The sequence below is a fragment of the Artibeus jamaicensis genome, unplaced genomic scaffold, assembly GCF_021234435.1.
Source record: "Artibeus jamaicensis isolate MK-2021 breed Jamaican fruit bat unplaced genomic scaffold, CSHL_Jam_final contig_467, whole genome shotgun sequence".
NCBI classification, from domain to species: Eukaryota; Metazoa; Chordata; class Mammalia; order Chiroptera; family Phyllostomidae; genus Artibeus; species Artibeus jamaicensis.
Genome location: NW_026521845.1, coordinates 5,659,034 through 5,684,702, shown reverse-complemented (window position 1 = coordinate 5,684,702; position 25,669 = coordinate 5,659,034). Strand labels below are relative to the sequence as shown.

The 25,669-nt window shown below is 44.9% G+C and overlaps 1 protein-coding gene across 1 annotated transcript; it reads left to right on the top strand.

Moving 5' to 3' along the window:
* Nucleotides 1–1,703: 1,703 nt before the first annotated feature.
* Nucleotides 1,704–24,953, top strand: RGS13 (regulator of G protein signaling 13). Its single transcript, XM_037142916.2, has 7 exons — nucleotides 1,704–1,849; nucleotides 3,195–3,264; nucleotides 3,791–3,831; nucleotides 8,017–8,085; nucleotides 11,102–11,163; nucleotides 22,927–23,093; nucleotides 24,171–24,953. Exons 4-7 carry the CDS (start codon nucleotides 8,021–8,023, stop codon nucleotides 24,354–24,356), a joined length of 480 nt encoding a protein of 159 aa, XP_036998811.2. The 5' UTR covers nucleotides 1,704–1,849; nucleotides 3,195–3,264; nucleotides 3,791–3,831; nucleotides 8,017–8,020; the 3' UTR covers nucleotides 24,357–24,953.
* Nucleotides 24,954–25,669: the final 716 nt, after the last annotated feature.

Here is a 25,669-nt window from a genome sequence, read left to right as displayed (position 1 = left end):
ACAAAAATAAAATTAAAAGCTCACTAGGAAACCTCAACAAGGGGCAACAACTACATGAAATACACAGGGTGTCCTGCACACAGTAGGCTTTTTCTTACACTACCACCAAAGACAGTAACCAGCACCCCACACCTCATTGTCTCATTCACGGGAAGAAGTTCACTTTGTGTTTTAGCCACAGAAAAACAATGCGTTACATCTTCTTGCTTTTGCACATTTGAATGTGCTACTTCGGACTTGGTTTGGCTGAGACAGAAATGGAACAAAAGTGCTCAGAGTCAACAGATCCCAGTTCATCAGAAACAAGGGCCACTCTGAGCCGGCACCACAGGGGGCTCACCGGTGAACCTGGCAGCTGCCCAGACCAGCATCTGTGACTGGGCCCAGCCCCTCTCTGTACGGAGGATGACAGTGCTCTGATCCACGAACTGTACTTGGCCTACCCTTTTCTGGGGACACTAAACATGCGTAGATGTCAGCCACGCTGTCTCCATCGGGTTCTAGAATCCCTCCAGGACCCATTTGTTCCGACCCCCTCTTATTACTCTTCACTCCTCTGTTTTGTCTCTCAGCCCATGTGGGTGCCCAATCTCACTCCACAGGAAGACACTCATGTTCTAATCAGGTCCTGGGGCCCTGACAAGGGCCTTCTAACAGGGCGTCCCTCCCAGAATCTTCCTGCCTGCTCCTTGTACCCAACCCCAGTCCCACGAGAAACAGGGAATACTGCTGACTCTCAGGCACAGGGCCTGGAGGGACACTCACAGGTCCTGCGGGGCGGGGACTGGACAACTAGAAACCCGTGCAAAGGAGGGCGTCCAGGGAACAACCTGCGTCCTTCCCAACGAACCCAGCTCTTGCCCTCCGCTTCCCGCATCCTCTCCTGGGCTCCAGACTTTATGAAGTTTGCTGACCTTTTCCGGTCCCAAACTTACGGACCGCAAACCCTGAAATACAAGTAAAGGCAATCTACCTCATTAGGCCCCTAAATACTTTAAGGAACACTCCATCAACTACACTCTCATCTTTTTCACGGTGTTACTCTAGCATTTCTCAACCCCCACGGCTGTCTCACTCACACTCACACACACACACACACACACACACACACACACACACATGGTTAGACACCACGCAGGGAAAGGATGTTAACAATCTCATCATACTCTGCATTCATTAGCCCTCCTCTGAAACACTGAGTTCAGTGCAGACTGTAATGGGTATAAGAAGAAACCGGGGAGCAGTGGGGGTTCGGAAAACGGCCCCCTGAGGACCAGTGACAGCAACTAGAAAGGAGACCTCTTTGGATCTGTCAGCTGTTACTAGTGCTTACCCATCTTAGTAAATCGACAGGCTGATTTGAACAGTTCTCAGTAAGTCCACAGCCAGAGTTTGCAGAGACAGCCTACTTAACGGTATTCAGCTCTCTGCCTGTTTTCAAAGGGAGATTTTACCTTACTTTTTCTAAAACTAGAAAAATGAACTGTTTGGGGGGAAAAACTTTGACTGTTGCATTGGAGATTTCATGGAGCTACTGCTTCCGGTCACAGGACTCCTCAGATGGGCTGATGCTGTCAGATAAACCTCCTTATCAGCGGTGCATGGAGTCCCCAGCGCTACTTTCCATATTCAACAAAACCTCTCTTTGCATAGATACAGGCACAAAAGCAGGACATTCATTCAGAAACCAGAGTGCCCCCAAAGGTCATCACAGAGGCAATTAAAGTTCTTTCACGCCAGGAAAAACAAAATGCTGGGTGCCTCGTGAGGTTTCAGAACCTGGCTGCAAAAGGACCCTACACAGAGGAGATACAACTCAGCACGGCGGACCGCTCTACACGGAATGTTTGTAAGTGTGAGACTCTAACGCAGTGGTGAGCACAGTGATCTTTGCTCGGTGGAAACGACTCATTGGGATTTTACTTCAACAGCAGGGCTGCTGGAAATGGGACTAGGTTTCTCCGAAGGAAGATAAACTAGAAAACCCAGATGTTGGTCAGGCCGAGTCTTCCTACAGCTGAAAAAGGAAAAAAGGAAAGGAAAGGAGGAAGAGAAAACAAACCTACAGGCACACATACACAAATGGAGTTGTAAATGGGCACAGTTGTAGATGGGGTACATTCTCCACTCCACAATGGAGTGGAGAACGTGTGGTCTTTCATTCTATGGAGTTAGTATGTGTGTGTGTGTGTGTGTGTGTTCAGATAAAGATATGAAGTCAGACTTGATGGTTTTGAAAACCATGCATTTACCAAATACTTAGTTCCATTATTCCATTAATTGCACTGACCTCAGGTTGTAAGGTTTACATGAAGCATTGTTAATCTTGATTTTACAGGATTTCTTCATTCCTTAATGTCAGGCCTAGGCAGAGCTACATGCAAATCACTTGCTTTTTGAAAGGCAAAAATTGTTTGTGCTGTGGCAAATGAAACTTTACAAAAATGTAAATTGTTCCAGGTTTTCCTACAGTTTATGTGACATGCTACATCACAACATAAAGAAACGCACTTAAATACAGATACTATATGTTAAACAGAAAGGAGTAACCAGTTGTCTACCGGGACAATCAAAATTTTAAATGTGTGAAAAGGCTCAAGTTAAGAAAATTCATTTATCTTTTCATATTGCTTTGAGAAAGTTTTCATTTAAATGCTAGAGGAAACTTGAATTTATTTTCTGGCATGATACATATTCAGCTCAATCCATCACTAATGCATTTATAACCACTCTAAGAATTAGATTCTACAGATGAAATGCATGTTTTCTTTAAAATAATCAGGGGAAAACACTGAGAAATAAATCATTATGGTGACCCAAACTGGTTATAAATACACTTAAGTTATAAAAGTGCACACTAGTTTTACCAAGATAATGCTGAAGAATAAAAATGATAGGAGAATTAATGCATAGTGTTAACATTAAATAAACAAAAATATTTAAATAATAAGCAATGAAAATACAAATTAAAAGTATAAAATTTTTATATCAATCCATAAAATTAATATTAATTCTAGATAAGAAATTAACAAATCAAAAATAGGCATAAGCATAATCCAATCCTTACAAAGGAAATAAATTATTTACTTAAAATGTAAGGCAGGGTATTTATAGAAATCTCTGACAAATATGCATTCTCCAGGAAGCACACAATAAAATTTTTGGTTTTGTTTTTTTTATTATTTTATTTTTAGGTCAATGGAATTTTTCCACATCTCATACCACAAACATGAGAAAAAAGTGATTATTAATGATTGAAGCTTGGTAAGTTTCTCCAATTTAAATAAACTGTGTATCATATTCGTTCAGGTCATTCTTCAGGGAATTCCCTTTTTGCCAAAATAGAATTGTAGTTCTATGGAATATGTTAGGATAATTTGTATTTTTACTAGTAAATGACCTAGTGTTCTAATGCCAAATGACATGTGTTCTAATGCCAAAACTATAATTTAGCTAAACATTATCTTAATTTCAGTTAACTATAGACCAGATAAATTTGAATTTATCAATGGAATATTTTGATCAAATTCTAATGTGGAAGAACTCTACTGTAAAAATAATTTAGAATTTACTGTTTTTGGAATTACCAAAAGTTCTTACAAGTTCTCAGTTGTAAGTAGGGCAGTATTTCACTCTGCCCTCTGCATTTTTGGTACTATTAAACAGATGTACTACTTCATGATAAATACTGTTGAATGTAGGACTGCATACCATTCTGTTTCAACCACTAGTTATTTTGAAAATTCTCTATCCTCAGACTGTGAATTACCTTTTCTTTATTTTTTTTCAGATGACATTCCAAAGCCTACCTCTTCTCTTCTCAAATTAGAGGTATGTGATTTTAATTTCTATTCCTTCATTTGCTTTCCAAAATCAGTTTGGAACAGTTCATTGTTTTCTCTGTCCCTACTGAATCTTTTTTCCTTCACGTTTAACCCTGGTATGTTCATTTCCCATACTTCAGCCGTGCTTTGTTTGGAAGAGGTAATACATGCAGGGGGCCAGTGTGTTTTATTACCAGAAGCTGGGTTAGTATTTGTGAACTGACCTTGTTTCACACAGAAGGCATCATTAGGAGAACACGTGGCATGTTCTGTGATACCCAAGCAAAGGGGGTACGCGTAGGAGAGTGAGTCCAGGAGTAATCAGAGAGGAAAGTGCCAGCAGGCGCCTGGACACTTAGTCCCAGAAGCTTAGAAGATGGCCAGCAGGGCCCCAGGCACCTGACGGTGCAGGGAGCAGAACTCCAGCCTATAAGAGTGTGTCCAAAAAGGCCCATTTCTATATGGACTAAAAAACCAGAGAGCTTCATAAAATAAGACTGCTTTGTAGTCTCTTTATTCCAAGCCTAGTACATCTTGCACATAGTTCTGCCACTAATTTATTTCAATTTAATCACTGATGCTCTTATGTCACTATATTCTATTGGTATTGCATAATTTAACAAATCTGTGAACATCTGACCTAGAATACTAGACAACATATAAACCACTCATATATTTTTTTTCTTGACAAACATATATATATATATATACATATATATATATATACATATGTATATATATATATATATATGTATATATATGGTTGTCAAACAGCATTTGAATACAACACTTAGGGAATTTATAGTCTAGTAAAAGTCAGAAATATAAATAATAAGGGTTTTGTATATTACATATATTTATATTACACCTCTTTTCCAATGTCACTCTGCCAATGAGCTGCTTGGGCCAGAGAACGTCCTTCTGAGTCGGTCACACAGCCAAGCACAGGGCTCCTGGTGGCCTACACCGAGCTTTGCTGGGACTCAGGAAGGTGGCCTTTCCCTGGGAGAAGCCCCACCCGGGGGCCACCGCTTAGCGAGAGGAGTGTAGGTGAATCCAAGCATCTTCTCTGTAGAGGGGACACCCTGTGTAATTAGAGGGTGGGGCTTGCTGGGCTGTCCACTCACGTCTCTGCCCTCTAGTCCTCAAACTTGCCTGAGCTCTTCTGGGCAAACAAGCCCTTCTTGGGGGCTCCATCTCCTCAGTATGATACATGCACCCCAAAGTGTGGGAACCCCTGTAGCCAACTCAGCTAATTCTAAAGCTCAAACTTCAGTCACTACCAGAATACATGAATGACAGAAATACAGAAACACAGTGGCAAAGGATGGCTGGGAGGAGGCCCACGCGTAGAAGAATGAATAAGCTTAATGGGGAAAGGGGAGCAGGGTCGAGCTGAGATTTAGAAAGAGGAAGAAATGCGGTCTTGTAAAGTGTGGTCCCTGTACACACAAAAAAGCTTAGGAAACGTTTCCTGGGTGACAGAGTGCACAAAGCTGAATGAACAACAGAGTAACTGCATCGGAAAGTTTTGCATGTACTTTTCGAACTTTTACAGTTCCACTTTGGAGAAAAGGATATTGAGAATCAGCACGTTTTAATTACCATGCCCAAGATCACAAAACTAAGAGCCTGAACTCAGGCACAGGTCTGCTTGGCTGCAAGGCCCAGAGGTACTTCAATACACTCCATCACCTCTCGGGAGCTGCAGGGAGCCCCTAAACCCTGATCCATCTGGAAATTGCCTTTGCTGTGCTTCTGACCCCAGTGGGTATTGCACATGAGGCCCGTGCTGCCTTCACTGAACAACTGCTTTAAAGTTATACAAGAAAATATGATACCTTGGCAAACAGACCTCAGTTTTAGTTACAGAAAACACCAATGTGCACATGTTGCTCTAGTAGATCAGTGAGGAGACAATGAGACATAAAAGTCGTCACAGGTCGATGTAGGTAGGGGAGAAGTCAAGGCCAGAAGAAGGTGGGGATGACCAGTTGCAATGACAGAAAAGACATGAAAGAAGGAAGTTCTTGACCATCCCCTGACTTTGAAGATAAGCAGAGAGCCGTTGGGTAACGTGCAACTTGCAGGCGATCCCAGAGATGAAGAATCTTAAAGGGTGAACTGCAGTCCTGTAGCTTGGGGCCCAATCACACTCAAGATAAGGATCAGACTAATCAGGATCATCACACTTGTTTAAAGACCTCGATGAATTATGACCACCAACAGGACAGAGCCCAGCGTTGAAGGCCATCCAGAACCTCACCACATACACAAACATGTCCTTAAAATAAACTCTCCCTTTTGCTTAAGCTGGTTTAAACTATATTTGCAGTCACAAGAGTCCTAATCTGATGCCTTCCTGCAGGTATATTTAACTACCTCGGCCCCTGGCCCCTGTACTGCGGAGGTCCACACAGAAAATGAAGTCCATGCATCTACAATGTCCATAAGTGCTTATCCCCAAACCTGCAGAGATGCCTAGAGCTGCACCCATGACACGCCCCCTCCTTATAAGGAAACAGGAACTTATCCTGTGCCTCCACCTGGCCAGTGTCCTGGCCCCACATTTTCAACTCCAGGTCTGCCTTATTTCTCAGGGCCCTGAAATTCTAAGATTTTCACTCTCTTTGATGTCTTCGATCTCTGTTCGTGGCCACCACCGGCCGAGCTTAGGAGTGTCCCGGACACTGCAGACTTTAGGAACAGGAACTCCTGGACTCCTGCAGTCCCCTCCTAACGGACCCCCCAGTTCCCCACGCCAATCCACTCTCCTCACCGCACCACTTCAGACGTTAGCACATCTGGTCCATGTTGTAAAACCGTGGATACCTTCCCAGCCCCCTCCTACGACACGCATGCTGTGTGCGCCCTGACGTGCCCACTTCGGCCCCTCCTCACGACTCTCTCTCCCCACTTCCTCACCACAGGGAACATGCAGAACGCGGCTACGGGACTGGTGCCAGCGCCGGCCTTTTCCCTGAGCTCTCTCCCTGCTGTACTCTAGACTTGCATGGTGACTGCGTTTTTGTCATTTCCTCAATAGGACACGATTTATTCCTCCGAGCTTCGTCCGAACCACCCCCTCCCCTGTACTCAGCAGTTACTTTACAAGGGAGCCTTCTCTAAATCCCCCAAATCTGGTTCCGTTCTCTTCCTGTGCGTGCTCAGGGGCCCCTCGACTTCCTGTGTCACAGTCCCCCTCGTGTGAATTACACCTGCTTCTTACGGAAAACGGGAAGAACTGGCAGCCAGGACTTGCCATCTAACAAGTGTTCAACAGATGTCTCAGGAAATCAGTAGATACCGATACTAAAAACTCAGTTTGTCCATTGTATATAAGTGTGAATATATGTTTAGCAAAATGTTTCCAGCTCTCAGTATCAAGGGTGGATTTAATTATTCTTAACAAATTTGTAAGTCATTCTCTCAATGTTCTGAGTTAAAATTGAGCCTCATTGCTACATCAGGCCTGGACTGCGTAACTCTACCTGAATGTTAAGGTCAGGGTCACACGGCCCAGAACGGGGGGGAACAGGTAGGCAGCAACCTCTGAGAATTCACGGTTCAGAGACTTATTTATCTTTTGGCTTTGTACTGTTGTATAGGGCCAATTACAAAGAGGCAAATGCTTCTTTCTAAAAACAAGAATTAAGCCCTGGCTGGTGTAGCTCAGTGGATTGAGCACGGGCCTGCGAACCAGAGGATCGTGGTTCAAGTTCCAGTCAGGGCACGTGTCTGGGTTGCAGGCCAGTTCCCAGCAGGGGACGCATGAGAGGCAGCCATACATTGATGTTTCTCTCCCTCTCTCCTTCCCTTCTCCTCTAAAGATAAATAAATAAAAATTTTAAAAAATAAATAAATAATAAAGACAAGAACTATTCAAAAAGAGAAATCTTGGGAGCTGACAAATTCATTGTCATGACCCTGCATGGAAAGGCCTTTTGCAGAGAGCTATATTGTTTAAGTGTCACCACTTGACGAACAGGTGGGCCAGATGGGTTCTAAAGCCACAACTCTAAGCACCTACATCCCCATAAATATTTATGAGATGAGGTCTCCACCCCCACACTGCTGATTGTAGCTCATCACCTTCAAGTTTTAGAACCCCATGTGCTCTTTAGAAACTGACTCTAGCCTATAATTATTTTAAATCACTAAATTGTACTAAGTGCATGCTGTATTTCTTTAGAAAAATGAGCGGGCGGACTTGCTGGCTTTGCAAGGCATGCAGAGAGGCATCCGAGAGGCGCCCTGCACAGTAAGTAGCACTGCGACGCCTCCACCTTCCCAGAGCATTTCACCGCAGGGCCGATGGGAGTCTGCATATTCCACGGAATCTGCCCACGCGTTGTTCAGAGAGTAAAATGTGCGTTCACACATGAGTGATCCACACCCCCCCAGACCAACCCTTTATTCCACCGGGGTTTTGTTTTCATTATTCATGGTTTGCACTTGGGAATTCAGCAAGTTCAACGTTTTTAGAGAGTCTAGGATAAATAAACATTCTTAGGTTTATATTTTTAAAGTTTTACATTGTCTCTCCTAAAACGAGATTCTTTGGTCCAAACCCAACATCTGCAAAGTGGCAGAAATCTTCACCCCGAGTTGGAAGAGGTGAGATGGGGTGGAGAAGGGGTGAAGCCCAGTGCTTACCAAGCTCCCAAGTCTGTTTAACACTGGGACCACTTGGGGGGACAGTGACTGAGTCAAAATGGCAAGCATGATGCCTGAGAAAGGTAACGAGTCACTGGGCGGGGTCTGCTTAGCTCGGAAAAGCCCTGCGCTGAGGGTCCCTGCTGGGGTGACTATGCATGTCTACCCCGGCCCAGGTGCAGACCTCAGTTCCGAGCCCCTCCCTGCCCATGTCAGAACATGCCCTGAAGCAGCTGAGTGCCCCACAGCACTCACAAGCCACTGCCTGTGGGCGTAGGAGCAGTGAGCCTGGAAGCTTGGTAAGCTGACGACCAGGTGCGACTGTCGCACCAACAGGCGCAGTCAGACAGGAAAGGGGACAGCTGGCTGGGGGGCAGCTTCCTCCCCTTCTGCTGAGGACTCCTGCCGAGCATCCCTGGCAGGGCTCCCCCGCCCTCCTGCAGCCAGCCACGCGGGGCACCAAGGGAAGGGAAGGCAGGGGAGCGAGGATTCACACTCACATGGCAGCTGGGTAGCGGTCATTTGACTGATGTTTTACATTCAGGACCTAGTTCCATTTTCATTACGTTTTTCTGATGTAGATATTGCTGTCCCCATTGTACAGACAATAAAACTGAGGCTTGGAGGTACTCAGCAAGACCCAAACAATCAAGCACGGACAGGACTGTCAGATTCCAAACACTCTATTCCTCTTCCCATCACAACATCTGAGGATGCTCCCCCAGTCCGTTTGGTTCCTGCTGCCTACAAAAGCAAAGAACTCCTATTTAAAAATCGGGGTGGGCGAAGGGGCAAAGGTGTTTAGGACAATTCCGACTAGGGCACCTGGACAGCCATGGGAACGTGAAAAGTTGTGAAATACTAAGAAATAATTACAAGCAAAACTGGGGTTAAACCAAAAAATACTGTAAATATCACAACTTTACCCCAACCACAATCACTGCACTTTCTCCATAAACGTTGTGAATCTTGGAGGCACACGTGTTCTCCCTCCGAGTGTTAGCGACACCAGACTATAAACTAACCCAGGGGAGCAAGGGCACCTGGGCTGGGGCCGCATGAGGGCTGTATTCTTCCCCAAATGCTGGAAACAGTGGTACGAAGAGACCAGCAGGGAGCACTGTCCACCCACACCCCTGCGCCCCCCACCCCGCCCCACCGCGGGCACCAGACTGGAAAGGCTGCTGTGAGCTGCGCCCTCCCTGGTTCTAGTGAGAGAAGAGAACAGCAAGTCAGACCCCGTTTCGAAGACATGTTTTTGGAAAGCCGTTCTCAGCAGTACACTGTTAAGCCTTAGCACTGATGCAAACAGTCCATCTAAAACTCACAGGAGCCGCCTGGATTTTCAGAAAACAAAACGCATTTGACCTTTTTAGGACTCTCGCTATTTTGTGTGTGTGTTCAAGGTTACACTTCAACCTCTTGAACAAATCTCCTTCCATTACGCCAGGTGCCTACTAATGCCACCGGCTGTCCATTCGGCACGGGCGACTGGGCTCAATGTGTCATAAACTGAATGGCAACGAACACACCGAGTGTTTCAAAACAGGGAAGGTAAGAGGACTTGTGTGGCAACATTGCCACTTGGCCTCTGAAGCCCACCCAAAGGAACAAAATTAAAGCCTCAGAGTCAGGATTCTTCACAGACATTTTCTAAACGATAAATGCTTTTTTTTAAATGCTTTTTACATCAAATGGAACGTGACACCTTATTCACAGTAATAAAACCCCCAATGCGTAAAAAATATAGCAAATAATAGACAGAAAATACTCATCCATCAGATAGATGATCTTTATTATATAAGTGCATGCAAAGAGGGTTTGTGGATAAACTCTAAGATTCTACCTGCTAAGTGGGCAAAGGTGTTGCTGTGTGAAATGCTTAACGCTTTCAAAGCAACCTGGCAATTTGTGCTGAGACCCTTAAACACGTGCATCTTTTGACCCACTTTGATCCCACTTCTGCTAATCTCCTGAGGAATGACTCTAATGATGGACCATGTCAGGTTTTAACGGTGAAAAATGAGAAACAATCAAAATGCTAATTGAGAATAATTATGTAAACTATGAAACGCCTCCTTGTAGAATACTCAATAGTCAGGGAGTATCAATGGTTATAAATTATAACTATAAATTACAGCACTGTAAATGGTTTTTAAGACAATCGTGAAGATATAAAAGTTCATCATAAGAATATATGTGTATATATGTGTGTGTATACACACATAAAGTATACACACACACACACACAAGCAGAGTATGATTACTTCTTGGATAAAAACACACAAACACACACATAACACAAAGACTAAAAAAAAATAAATCAAAATATTGATAGTGGTAATTTGGAAAAGGGAGATTACAGGACTAGAACTACCATTTAAAAATGTACTTGATAATATTCTCAAGTTTATAATACTTTCATAATTCTCATAATTTTCAGTATTTAGGAAGTAAAAATAAAATGTAAAAGATCAAAGGACATAAACGTCCCACTAAAACTGCAAACGCAGCGTGCCCGTTCGGGGCTACTTTCAAGACGGTGCGTTTGTGTTTGCACTCGGTTCAGAGAAAGCGTGAGGGTCTTTCAGTGCAACGAGCTCTCTCATTTCTCTTCAAAGCCTGACTCTGGAGGAAGTGCTCTCTTGGGCCCAGTCCTTTGAAAAGCTGATGGCCACAAAACGTGAGTATGCGGTGTGTGTCATCTGCGACTCACCCTCGCTCTCATGCTTCGGGGGAGGGGGCCCTGGATGGTGACAGTGGGCCCTGTTCTCACTGCCGCCGAAGTGGCAACCGCCACAGTTAAAAAAGGAAACCCTGAAAATAGTTTGTCGTGTCAGCCGCCATGATTGTCTTTGGTGTCACTTAAAACAAGATGAGTCACTGTGACTATTTATTCTTCACAAGTCTATGTGTAAAAGCCCTTGGAAAATATGCTGAAATAGTAATGAAATACACTGCCTTACCGTAACCAGCTAAAGTTAGATTACTTTTTAAATTAACAATTTGATTTTCTTTAAAAATATTTATTTATTTTTAGACAGAGGGGAAGGGAGGGAGAGAGAGGGAGAGAAACATCAATGTGTGGTTGCCTCCCACACAACCCCCCACTGGAGACCTGGCCTGCAACCCAGGCCTGTGCCCTGACTGGGAATCCAACAGGTCACCCTCTGGTGCCCAGGCCGGCACTCAATCCACTGAGCTATACCAGCCAGGGCAACAACTTGCTTCTCTTAGTGCCTTCAAAAGTAAGAATAAATTGGAGTCTCAGTGTTCTAAAACTCCTCAAACTTCATTTATGACTTGATCAGTGAGTGTCTCCTTCAAGCAAGCCTTAGCTGCACACAAGTCTCGACACTGAGGTGGTCTATGTGCAAGATGAGAGCAGTGGCCACGAGGGCGACAAAGTCATGGGCTTGATGCACGAAGTACGACGGGTGTGCGCCTCCGTGCGGGCGGGCAGTCGGGTTTGGGGCGGGAAATGGGAGCTCGTATAAAGAGATCCATACTCAGAGACGGGTACAGAAAAAAAGATGCAGTGGGTAGTCAAAGAAAAGTCTCATTTGCTGGATGTGGCACCTTTTTTCCCAGTAGGTTTGTTCCCCTCCAGTGTTTGCTAGTTTCTGCCTACAGGCCGCTTTGATCTGAGAGTCCCGCTGGTCTCGCTGTGCATGCTCTTTCTGTTGGCCTCCATGGAGTGTGGGAGGGGTTAGCCGTGCTGCTTGGCAGTTTCACTCCTGGGATGTCTGGGTGGGCATTCAGGACAAGGGTCTTCCTATTCCCCCTGGGGGCTGCCGTGTTCCTGGGACATTGCCTCCTGGTCTGGGGGCTGCTCTGACTGCCTGGCAATGAGGACAATGGTAGCAGTGAGGCCGCTCCTCCCGAAACACCTGTCACCCACCCACGCTGACAGTCACTGCACTGCCCCTCCTGGTGCTGGCACACAGGCCTCCGAGCTCGGCTCTCTACCTGTGCACCCACCTTCTGTGGCACACCTTTCCAACAGCATTCGAGTCTGTGGCTTCTTTCTTTGCCACCCTCGGCCCTGACCTCCTTCCAGTTTGTGATCCGCTTGCCCGCACAACTGAGAATTTTTAAAATGTATCTTGGGGCCAATTTTAGGACATTGGAATGAGAGGAAGAGACACAAGTATATGCTCAGCCAGCTATACTGATGGATCCTCTGCTAGTAATCTGGATTCCAGTGCCAACTCCCTATCATCTTTGTCTTGAAATGCTGCCACATTCATCTCCCTCCTGGAGTTTCATATTCCCGTCTGTAAAATGGGAATACTATCAGCATTATTGTGCAGGTTAGACTTCAAACCCCTCACTCTCAGCCTGACACATACTATGCACACAATAATGATTCACTATTTTTACTAGTAATGAAGTCCCTATCTCTAGCATTCCTTTTTCTCTGCTGCCTACCAAAAAGTCCTAACTCTCCAACCTGAGAGAACTTTGAATATCCTCGAGCTTTGGGGTAAGGCCAACATCTGTCCCCCCATATCTTCCTGCATGGCCTTGCAGTCACAGGTTGTTTTACACTGCATTGCAATAACCAGCTGTCACAATCTGTCGGGTTTTCTCCACCACCAGAAACGAGACTCCCTTAAATCAGTGCACTTTCTAAAGTTCAGCTCCAGCTCTGCTCTTCCGAGCGGCACTTGCCCCACGGCCCAGGTGACCACAGCTCCATGCTCCGCATCCACAACTCCCCCACTCCAGGTTTTGTGTGAAGTCCTCCCTGGGTCTCCTCTAACCACTCTGCCCATCCTGGAATGTAAAATTCAGCGTCCACCTTTTCCACGAAACCTCTCGGAAACATTCTTTCTCCCTCTTCTCCTTTGTTGGCGTCCTTATTTATTCTGCTTCTAATTACAGCTCTTCGGCGTGCTGGGTTTTTTCCACAGCTACTTTCTCACTCTGTTGTGCATCTCCTAAGAGCACGATTGCCTCTCGCTCCCGTATCATCCTTCCCTCTCAAGACTAACAATGTGCTTTGTCCATAATGGCACTCCATAAATGTCCAATGAATAACTGCAAGGCAAATACTAGTAGGAAAAGATCAAAACATCATGGCAGATTATGTAAGAGTTTCTGTGCCAGTCTTGGAGGTCTCATAACCAACATGAACAAAGTTAATTACTCGGTAATGATCTCCAAGGGGGAGCCTAACTAGAATTTGCAACTTAGAGACCTACTCTCATACAAATAACCAAAGTCCACAAAAAAAGATGAGAACAGGAAGGCATAGTGCTCTTTGCAAAATCCAGCAAAAACAGGGTAAGCCCCTTACCAGAAATTCAGTCACAATGACGTCGATGGGAAAATTCAATAATCGCAAAATAAAAAGGTGATGATAACAATTTTTTCTGTGGGCCATCCAGTCAGAAATAGAAAACTAAGACTACAAACATTAAATGTGCCAGAGAATAAAATGTGTTTACGTTAACCAAACACACCAGCATAATGCGTCCTCTCAGTAAGCTAGGTAGATGCCTGTTTGCACACAGACTAAAAGACTGTTTCTGAAAACATCTGGTTTGGAAACCCACACAGGAATGAAGCCTGTTAGACTCGGTCCCCACCGACAAACAGGAACTGGTTTGGAAGCCATTAAGGAGCAATCACCACAGCCCAGTTCAACTCGCCTTCCTCCTGGGAAAAGGCGATCCAAGAAAACCATCCGTTCAAGGACAGAACCGCAGCAAAACTAAGATGTACATCAGTTAGAGACTAACTATGCCAGCAACCTAGATGCAGTCTAGATGTTATTTATTCAACAATTATTAAGCAAGTTTTAGGTGCCAGGTGATGCAGCTAAAAAAAAAAAAAAAAAAAAAGAAATCCCATGTGCTCATATGGCACATAAAATAACAGGAAAAAAATGAATCTTCCAAACTGAAAATCTAGGAGAGATTTGGTACATTTGCAGAAAGAAGAAATGGTGATTGAAGCAACTTCTAGTAACACCAAAACAAGGCAAAGATATACTCTTTAAAAATAATAGCCTTGGCCCTGGCTGGTGTAGCTCAGTGGATTGAGTGTGGGCCTGTGAAGCAAATGATCGCGGTTTGATTCCCAGTCAGGGTATATGCCTGGGTTGCAGGCCAGTTCCCAGTGGGGGACACATGAGAGGCAACCACACATTGATATTTCTCTCCCTCTCTCCTTCCCTTCCCCTCTCTCTGAAAATAAATAAATAAAATATTTTTAAAAACATAGCCGTGGACGAAAAATTTCACCAAAGTCTGTGTAACTGACTCACGGGCAGTATTTTTTGTTCTTGTTTCCTTAATAATACATACATTTTTGGCTTCCAGAACAAAGGTGGTTTTATAGAGATACCTTTCCCTGGAAGAGTCTATCGTTACATTGGACAAGCAGAAGAAAGCTCTACACATAGAAAGAAAAACATATACACACCTTTTTTTGACTTAAAACTACTGTAAGATCCTGTTAGGATGCCTCAGACAACATGAGGATTTAAAGTGTGCCCCGAGTGTGGCTCGGTAAACACACGCTTATGAAGGGCCAGGTGTAAAAAGCCGAGAATCAGAGAGCTGTACAGCTTGTCCAAAGAACAAAACGTGCCTTGAGTGTTAGCCGATGCTTTGTGAAGTGTCCTCTCTGAACAGTGAGGCGTTCATCGAATTCTTACTGCACAGGATGCAGGGAAGCTGATCCTACAGGGGTGTGGAGGGGGTGTGCCCCAGAGCTGGTGCAAGGGTTCCCCTGAAGGCATCCGCAATCAAGGACAGATCCAATACACGAACAGTTGAAGAACAACCACACAGAAGGGAGTCGGAAACAGCAGGGCTCACAGCACAGAGCGTGTGTGTGTATGTGTGTGCCTGCACCCCAGTGTGTGAGCCAAGGGGTGCAGAGAGATGGGGAGAGATGATAACAGGCTTCCTGGAGGAGGAGTCTCACCAAAGGCCTTTTGTAAGCTGTGGCCTATTGATTCACAACTCTGTAAAATAAGGGCGTCTTGCCTGCGGCGTTTTAAAGACAGGAAAGCTGCTGGAGATGAAGCAAGCACAGCAAAGATAAACGAGCGCCCCTTTCAATGAAGAAACAGAGTGTACCGTGCCTTAGGACTTAGTGTTAAAAACTGATCTCAGTAAAAAAATCCCTACAATGAATTTGGCAGAAATTACCCATCAAAATTTTCAGGTCTACAATGATAAGTAGTACTCCAAGTTTCCAAACATCAGTTTTCAGGAAAGAATTCAACTATTTTCAAGTGGACATAAAAGTCATAGTAAATTTTTTTAGTGAATCGGGAAAAAATTGTCTGAGCTATTAGTCATCTCTTCATAAAAATACATGGGAATTCCTAACAATTTTTCCTGGAATTATGGTGACTCAAAACATAGCAGAGTACCCCCAAATGTCCTTCAAGTATTAGGCACCCACAAAGAAGAACATGGGGGAAAAGTCCTGTGGATATTTGAGATGGCTAAACCTATTAGAGCTAGAAAAAAATAAGAGCCATGCATTTGAATTGACAAGGGGACCAACCATCAACTGCAAGGGTTCTTCATACTGGGAAGATCGAGACTGAAAAATAATCAAAATCCAAATCTATAATGTCAGAATCAAAATACAGAAGGCCCATACATATATTTATTGGCCAATTCTCAAAAGATGAGAAGAGAAGCTGTGCACTAATATTTGAGCAAAGTATGTTTAATGTAAACAACAAGAAGGTTAGTAGCTCACGCCCTTGGATGACTCATTCAGTCCGGCCTGTCTGGAAGACCTCCCCAGCCCTGGGACACTGGGGCGAACTAGGCCAAGGTCACTGTGCTCAGCTCCTGTGCTCCCCCTAGAGGGAGGAGACAGACAGCTAAGCAAACAAATTCACTCATCAACTGATTCCAGAAAGTGGCAAGTGCTTTGAAGAAAGTAGGCAAGAGGACAAAGACAGGCAGGTGTTGAGAGGCCAACTGGATGGTTAGAGAATGCTCAGAAGAGACAAAATTTGAACTGAGACACAGTCATGCCGGGACCTAGGGATGGAGGCCGAAGCAGCAGAGAGCCAAGTTCAAAAAGCCCTAAGGTATGAGTGAGGTTAGTGTCTTCAAATAACCAACAGAAGTTAACCTGCCAGGAGCTTAGGTTCTTCTAGGTGACGTGAATGAACATGGACTTCAATAACAAGAGTCAAAGTGCTTTCCCAAGACCACTCTAGTTCTGAAGAATAAAAGCAGAGACCAGTGAGAAGCCATTACAATAAACCAGACAAGACTGGGCTCAGTGGAGAAGACAAAGCTAGAAGGGATTAGCCTGTGGACCCTAATATAGCCAGGTCCTCTAAGGTCACTAGGGGGTAGAGTTCTGAGGGAGGGGAGCAGAGATGGGGAACAGATGCAAAACAGATGCACACTCATATTTCCAAATCCAGAGAAGAGGGATAGTCAGCAAAGGAGACAAAAAGGCACCAGGCAAGTTACAGCTGACCCATACAGCGTATGACCATGAAAGGTAAAGACAGCCTTTCAGGAAGGCAGCTGTGAGCTGTGTCAAAGCTGCTAATAAGCTGGGTTAGATGAAGAAGAAAGGGCTGTGACGACGGATTTGGCCACATGGAAGTCAACGGAGCCGCGACAGGAGCAGTCTCAGGGTCACAGTGGAGGTGCACAGGAAGAGAAGAAGCAAGGCAGGTGGGCTAGGGCGCGAGTTCCCTGAGTTTTGCTGAGACTGTCAGAGAGGAAGGAGTATGGACTGGATGGGAATAAGCAGTCAGTGTTGGGAGGACAGAGCCACAGCTGCTACTGGTTTTATTGGGCAACATGGCCGCATAGTGGCAGATGATGGCAATCACAGAGAGGAAGAAATGGTGGCATCCAGAGAGCAGGGGCAATATTTTTTCAATGTTTTTTATGTATTGATTTTAGAGACAGGGGGAGACATTGATTTGTTGTTCCACTTCTGTATGAATTTACTGGCTGGTTCTTTTGTGTCTCCTGACTGGGGATCGAATGCACAACCTTGGCATATGAGGATGAGGCCCTAACCAACTAAGCTACCAGCTATGGCAACAATAGGGACAATGTTAAGAGCAATGGAACAGAGGGAGAAAAATTAGGTGGGAGTCAAAAAAGAATTGTCTGGCTGCCCAAAGAGGAACAGGGGTCCCTCCTTCTTGGGAGGGAAGTCAGGAAGGGCAGACCCCAGGTGCCAGCAGACAAAAGCTGGCTACTCTGACGGAGGGAAAGCAGGGAATCTCCACCTGCTTGGCTCAGGTAATGAGCCAAGTCTGAGGCTAGGGCATCAGCAGTGAGCTGAGTGGAGGATGTGTTGGCCTTTTAAAAGGGGGGGAGATGTGAACAGTTCCTGAAGATCTGGAGAGCTGGATGGTATCAGGAAGGATGGCAGGATGACCGGGGGATATTGAGGGCCCGTTCCAATTCTGCAGGGATGGTGTCCAGTGAGAAAGCACAGCTGTGTTTTCCTCCGCCTATTCCATGTGCTCCAGTGCAGATGCACAGCAGACATGTAGCAAGCCATTTCGGGTACATGAGTGTTCTGAATCACACAGACTTGACGTCATCTTTTCATTTTGGCCAGAATCATCCCTGGACGTCCTGTGTCCTTCCCTCCCTTTCTCAGCCATCACGGTCGCCTGCAGAGTGCCTTGGCCACGCCAGGTTGAAGAGTGTCAGGTTGCCCCATTGCTGAAGGCCGTCCATGCTGAGGAGCCGCCCTCTGCTGGCCTGGGTATCTTCCTCCTTCTTGTGGCACAGAGTGGACACCGGAAGGCACTGGGAGATGCTGCGGTCCCCCCTGTGCGCCTGACACAGAGGCTGGGCCACCCCTCAGCTCTCTTCCTCGGGGAGAGGGTCTGGGCTGCTTTGCGTGGATTAGCAGCTTCCGACCCAGTGACTGTCCTGACCTCCACTCACCACTGCCATTGCCATGGTCCCCTCCCCAGCCCTCACATTCCCTCCAGCTGTGCCTCAGCTCTTCCCACTCAGCACCTCTGTCCCTGTTAATTTCTCGTGCCCTTTGTCACACTGCAGGGAACAAAACAAAGCAATGGCAAAACCTGGCCTTTAAGAGACATCACTGTCCAATTAGGACATCTTTTGTCTCGCTCTCAAAAAACCAAAGTGGGACATCATTGCTGCTTCCTGAATGCTGAATAATTTGGCTTCACTTTTCAAAACCCAAGGGAGTCCCTTTACAGTGAAAAAGCACGAGGGACCTTGAACCAGGACTGACAGACGTTTGTTTGTTCAGTCCCTGCTGTCCATCAGGCAGGGCACGGGCGCTGGGCACCTGGAGGTGAAGCACATGGCATCCTGACCCTCCAGGTACGCAGGTGCGGGGACAGGGACAGAGTGAGCCAATGGATGGAGCAGACCGTGACAGGCAGGGAGACATCATTAAAGTAAGTACGGACTAGGTGTTCTTTGTCAACTGACAGGAATGCGGCTGATGCAGAGAAATTTTCTCAGAAATGGAGAAACCCACGCTGAGTCTTGGATCGGGTTGCAGAGCCTGCCACACGGAAGGAGCTCGGCTCCAGCAGCGTGGGGGCAACACGCTGCTTGGCCAGAGATAGGGAGGTGTCAACAAGACTGTGTCCAGGGGTGACAAGGGGCCGAGGGACAGCCCTGTGTCCTATGAGCTCTGCAGCCACCTGCCAAGAGGTCTGTCTGTCACCACCAGGGTGATAAGAAAAGGTTATAAATAAAGAGTCCTGGTCAGATTTTTGTTTTAGAGATTTTTGTCTAATAAAAATGCAGAAAAGATGAAAAGTAGGGTAAGAGAGATGAATTGAGGTGTTTTCCAGGTTAGGTTACAAATATTCCTCAAAAATCATACACAAAAGTAACATGTAAAAAGAGGACAGAAGATAATGCTATAAATATAACAGAGTCTTGTGTATATAAAGATATATAAAAATTCAAGAAAATGCTAACAATGCAAAAGAAAAATGAACAAAAGATTTCAAGTTCTCAGACAGAAAAGGTCAGTGAGAAAGAGAAATGTTTAAGCACTGCCATTTTAAAAATACAGATTGAAAAGGATGGAGTGTGTGGGCACTTCAAAACCGCAATAAAAATGAGATTATCCTGGAAGCAATTTTACAGTAGATATCAAGAGTCTCCAAAAATACGACATTGTCAATCCAGCAGTCCACCCCTTTAAATTCACCCTAAGGCGATAATTAGAGATGAAGAGATTTATAAACCGAAATGTTCAATGTAGGGTGATCTGTACCATAAAATGGGAAAACGATCTGAACAATCAACAATAGTGGGTTAGCTCAGTAATTGAGAGTTTAGCCCTACAGTGGACTTTAAAAATAGAAGGAAAAAGTATTTCCTTCCTACTGCGTGATATTAAAGATGCAAGAGTGATAAAAACTGCTCTCACGGTGTAATGCCAATAAGGTGATTTGCCCATGTATCTGTGTTTGTGTAGATAAATTACTACTAGTAAGCAGGCAGTTAAAGATGGGCAAAGGATTAATAGAGTAAAATTAAACGTTAGAAATTGTTAATAATGGCTATCTTTATAAGAAGTTTTCTGTATTTAAAAACAACCCACAGCATTTTAAGCTACATTGAACTAGAGAAAAAAGAAGTTAAGAGAAAAAAACCAGACAGGATTAATATCATAGGAGCCACAGCACAGATTTCAATAAAACAGAAGATTCACTTCAAACCTTCATAGAGAGGATGGAAGAATTACAGAATCCATCGTCCTGGCGGCACAAAGGGAACATAACACAGGTTTTAATTGGTTTAGAGGCATTGCTGATGGAAGACTGAGGTCCAGCCCCCCTTTCGGGTTGAATGATGGGGTGAACTGGCTGCCTAGCCACCCTAAATAATATGTGGGCCCTGTTCTGACTCAACCGAGAGCACTGTCACACTTTCCTCTGACACCAAGATGTGTCATGGAAACATAAACTCCAGTGACTCGTTTAAAAGGGACATGCAAGAGACTCCCCAAGGCACTGCTCTCATATTCAAAGAAGAGGCATCCACTGTGCATGACGCAAACCCACCCCTTCCGTCTTCTCAACTTCATGGCAGCTCTGAAATGTGTAATTTCATGTGCATCCCACTCGCTCTGCTCAGGCAGAACCACTGACGCCTGAGCACGATTCTCAGGAAGGAGTCCCATTGAAAACGGCAGAATGGGCTCCACTGCCTGGTTTGAAAAAGGCTTTTTTTTTCCCTACCTTGTAACTCACTAGTGTAAGTCAATAAAAAGTCTAGAGTGAGCCATTCACTTCCAATTTCAGTGATTACTCAGATTCCGGGAACACTTGTGTCCATGTGCGTTTTCAGCTGCTAACTTGGCTTATGTATAAACATCAGTCTAACGAAGACGGACTTCTGTGAGACACACCAATCACGAGAGCACTGATCCTACACACTGGACCTTATCTGAAATACCAGACAGGTCCTGGTGGTCCAGGTCGGCTTTCATGAGGTTATGATGCAACAGACACAAGATTCGCATCCCAGTAACTCGTAGGCAGCTTCTGGAATGAAAATCTCTAAACATTTTCCTGCACAATCAAGCTAAACACAAATATAAACACAAATTCAGAATACCATGTCAATGGTTTCCAAATGATCTCCCCACCCCCACCCACTCATCCACTCAAACCATCCAAGTAGCCTGGCGGTTAAGTCTCCTTCCAGGGCCTGGACATTTTTATCTGGTGTCTCATTTTTTCCCTGTTTCATAGCTCCTTTCCTTACTTTAGAGTCCTTATTTTCTGTTCTCGATGAAGCATTCAGTCAAAATTCCTCTGAGTACAAAATATATCAAATTGCTTTTTATTTTCTCAAACAAATCTTCAGCTTCCAGCTTTACTTGTGAAGCCAGAAATGGTTTGCCCACCCATCCAGATGCCTCTCCACTTGGAAAACCACCTGCTCCTTCTGGACACCACCCCCCACCCCCGCCCCGCCTTGGCTCTCCCAGCCAGGGCTGGGGCACGGCAGAGGCCACAGTCGCTTTGGTGTGAAAATTCACTTCTTGCTGGAAACCCAAGTTAACATGCGTCCTCCCTACTGGGTAGAAATATCGACCCCATTTCATTTTTGAGGTTACATTTTTATCCACAATCTAACCCCATTCTGTCCATCCTCTAACAGTGATGGTGCTTTTGAATCACCTGTCACCCAGTGTCACAGGTAAAATGACAAGCCCTGCTCTGATTCAGGGTGTTCCAGGATGGAACGCTTCTTGTAGATTGCCAGCATTCCCCAACCCTAATGTTTCCTTTGAAGAAACCTGCCTCAATTCGAGTTTTTCTCTTGGATGCAAAATACCTTAATTGTTATCTTTATTGTCCTGTCACTGCTAACAGAACCAGTAGAAGCCACAGAGTTTAGTACTAGGAAACTAATCTCTTATGTTAAGAACAAGGATAATAAGAGTTTACTCATCATTGCCATCCCTCTGATTACCATTATTTCTCCCCCCAGCCAATTATACTGAATCAAGACATTCTTCATCAGAGTCTACGCTCAGTCACCTGTCCAATGTGCCTACACACACATTTCTATTGCTATCAATCAAAGTTGCATTGAATCATCATTGAGCAATTCCGTTTCTCAGAGATTCCAGATGTCCTCATCACCAAAGGAAGTAGACTATTCATCTCAGGGTGTTCATCTTGAATCTTGGGAATACTAGGTCCTGCCAAAGGTTTTACTAATGTGTCGCATCGGTCTGAGCTTGCCTCACCGTCTTCTTCAGTCTCTCGCACCTGCAGAAATAGCGCCCCCTTCGGAACACCTTCGCTCACACGGTTGCCCTCATCTGCCCACTCCAGAGGGGCTGCTTTAGACCAGGGCTGAGGGTGCTCAGCTATGGCATCAAGTGTTGTTGTCGTGGTTCTGTCACATACACCCACTGGCCTGTTCTGGATTCTGAGGTGGTTCTCAACGCCCCTTCCAATTCCATTCTTTCCCTGGTCCTCCATTTCCTAATAAGCCATGAACCTGAAGTTGAATTTTTCATCTGTCTATGTTCTCTGGCTCTCCCTGCATACTGAGAAACACCACAGGCTGCACAAGCTGATCTATCGATCACTTCTACATGGAGGGCTATTTTCCTTTCAACCCTCCCTTTCCTTGCTGTGACCCTCCCTTAGTTGGAGGTCTGAGATTTTTCACGTCGGTTTCATGATCAGACCTCTCTATCCACTGAGCTGAAAGTAAGTCCTATCTCTGGGTCCTCATGTCCTTTTGTATCCCAGGCTCACAGACCCTGGTGGACACTTTTCTCTGAGTGACTTGAAGTTAAGGAATGAGGGGTGACCACATCAGTGACAGTCACTTGTTAAATAATTTGGGAGCTCTGATTTATACTTCACTTTTAAACTGCATTATGTGTTTTCCAGAGTTCTTCATGATTTTGACCCACAAAAACGAACTGACTTCTCCATTACTTTTAGACGGTCCGGTAATCTACGCAGCATACCTAAAAATGGAGCACAGTGAGGAGAATATTAAATTCTGGATGGCCTGTGAAACCTATAAGAAAATTGCCTCGCGATGGAGCAGAATTTCTCAGGCCAAGAAGCTGTACAAGATTTACATCCAGCCACAGTCCCCTCGAGAGGTAACTGCCCAGCGGTGGTGATGAACGGAAACCAGGGCGCCTGTGTCTGTCAGGCACACACACATGCTGGGCACTTTATGGCCAGTGTCTCCTGGAGCTCCAAAAGCCAGTGTCATTCACCTTATTTCACACCCAAGAACCCTGGACACCAGAGACTGTGTTAGCTAACTTGTCCAGTGGGATGCAGCAGTTAAGTGGGAAAATCAGGGTTCAAAGTTAGGTCCATGTAGCTCCAAAGCCTCTCCTTGTTGAATGATTTGAAGGGGAAAATAGGAAAGTTACTTAGAAAGGAGAGTGGGCTTTGCTAGGAGGAACTGCTGACACCACAAACAGCAGTGCTGGGTGAAGGCGGTGCCTCCACACCAGCGCTCCCGGCTCACCCGAGTGGAAAGCAGCAAAGCCGGCGACGTTCACATCCATATCAAAGTTGGCCATTTAAAAAGGCCTGAAGAAAACGGGGTCAAGAGTGTACCAGGTACACTGGGGCTCCTCCAGGTGCGAGGAGGAGGAGGAATGAGCGTACCTGTCCTGGGGATAAGGGTAGAGGGCAGTACAAGAGATTCTTGTCACCTTGGAGAGCCCCGCCTTATTGATTGGTTCCTCAAAACTCTCGCCTGGAAAATATTTGTTTGGCCGAAATGACCACTTCTCTGTTTCTCCACGCCTCTTCACCTTCTTCCCATTTTGGGGGCATATTCAGTTAAGTCACCACTGATGACTGTTAAGGAAGATCAAGTTTAAAATAGCACCAACTTCCCTTTTTTCCTTAGATAAGACCTCCATCCTGTAAACTTCCTTGTTTGTAGGCTCCACTAGCAAACCGCTTGCAGCCTCATAAGTAAGCAATGGTTTCTGCAGGTTGCTGGGCCTTGGGCCTCATGTTATTTTTATCTGGGATGTGGAGATGGACGTTTACTTTTGAAGAAGCAGAGAGTTTATCTCCTGTGTCTTTTTAAATGCCCATAACTGCAAGCAAAATAATCCCACTCCACCAAAAAGGATGGCGGTGGCTAAATTAAACCTTTCCATTATGTTGTCGTCTTCCATTCTGCCTACTGATGTGATTTTACTTTTCAGATTAACATTGACAGTTCGACAAGAGAAACCATCTTCAGGAATATTCAAGAACCCACGGAAACATGTTTTGAAGAGGCCCAAAGAACAGTGTACATGCACATGGAGAGAGACTCGTACCCCAGGTTTTTAAAGTCAGAAATGTACCAGAAACTTGTGAAGGCTGTGCAGCCCAATAACCATTCCTGACCACCACTCAGAAGCTTACAGTGAAGACGGCCTGTGGAAAGTGCTGGCTTTCTTGTTTTAATTTTTAAAAAAGAAAACTCACAAAATGAAAAACAAAGTAGGAATTAAAGTACAAGGAATCAAACCATAAACTGGGTACAAGTTTCCAAAGAGAAAGAGACCCCAAAGGGATGGACCCTAGAACTGTGGACCTGGGAGGAACACAGCCTGTGGCTCATGGATGCAGCGCTCATCTGACGCACATGAGAGAGGAGGGCCTTCCTCCCTGACCCCAGGGCTGCAACCTGCCCCTGCAGTGGGCAACTAACGGATGCTTCCTGCAGATGAAACTCAGTACCACAATGTGCAGCTCAGTCCTTTAGACGTTGCAGCTGTATGAGCTGTGTCTCTGGCACACATGAAATCTACAGAGCACTCGTAATAATGTTCATTAGCAGACAAACTTAGTACCCACAGTGCCATCAATTGTGCCATATCATGAGCGATATCCAAAAGATGGGTTCTTGAGAAATGTTTTACCTGTCAAATTCTCCTACTATTATGTGCATAACTGAATTTCTATGTTGTATTTATCTTCAACCTGTGAACAATTTCTGATGATTCTAAGCTATTAAAAGTGTACTGATGTCATCATTTAGTTCTATACTTTTATCCGTATAAGGGTAGAAAATTTGGTTCCTGTACTTTGAGGTATTTTTCCCTTACAGTGTGAATTCATTATGGTCCTAATAATCAATACACCCAAATATAAATTAAAAACTCATAAACGTGTTTTTTTAAGACACAATGAAGTTACCTGTCCTGTCACAGCGGCTCCTCGGACCTCGTCAGAGACTCTGCAGGAAAGGTCTCACGTCCGTCTCAATGGGTTCCTCGCACAGTGGAGGATGTGAGCTCCATGCAGACGGACAGAGAGCCCATGTTTTTAACGAGGAATAAAATACCTAAAATATTTAATGTCATTTTTCCAAAAAATTTAACTGTGGGAAAATTTGGTTCAAGATCTTTAGTCTTACTGTGAAAAGTGTTTCTTGGGTCTCAAATTTGACTGAAATAGTATTAGGACTGTAAAATGCCTCAAAACAGCTGTAGCACATGAAGGTACATACTCACTGGAATTCTTCTCATGAAGCAGAGGATTATTGTAACACTGAATAAATATTTGGGGGTTCGTTTCTGAGAGAGAAACTTAATTGGGCAAGAGAGTGTTTGCTTTTAAAAAGTATGATTTATCGGGGACTGTAGTTAGTCGTAGAAGGTGTTACCACAGCAGTCCAAACTTATCTAACTTGCTGAATTGCATTTATTTTCTC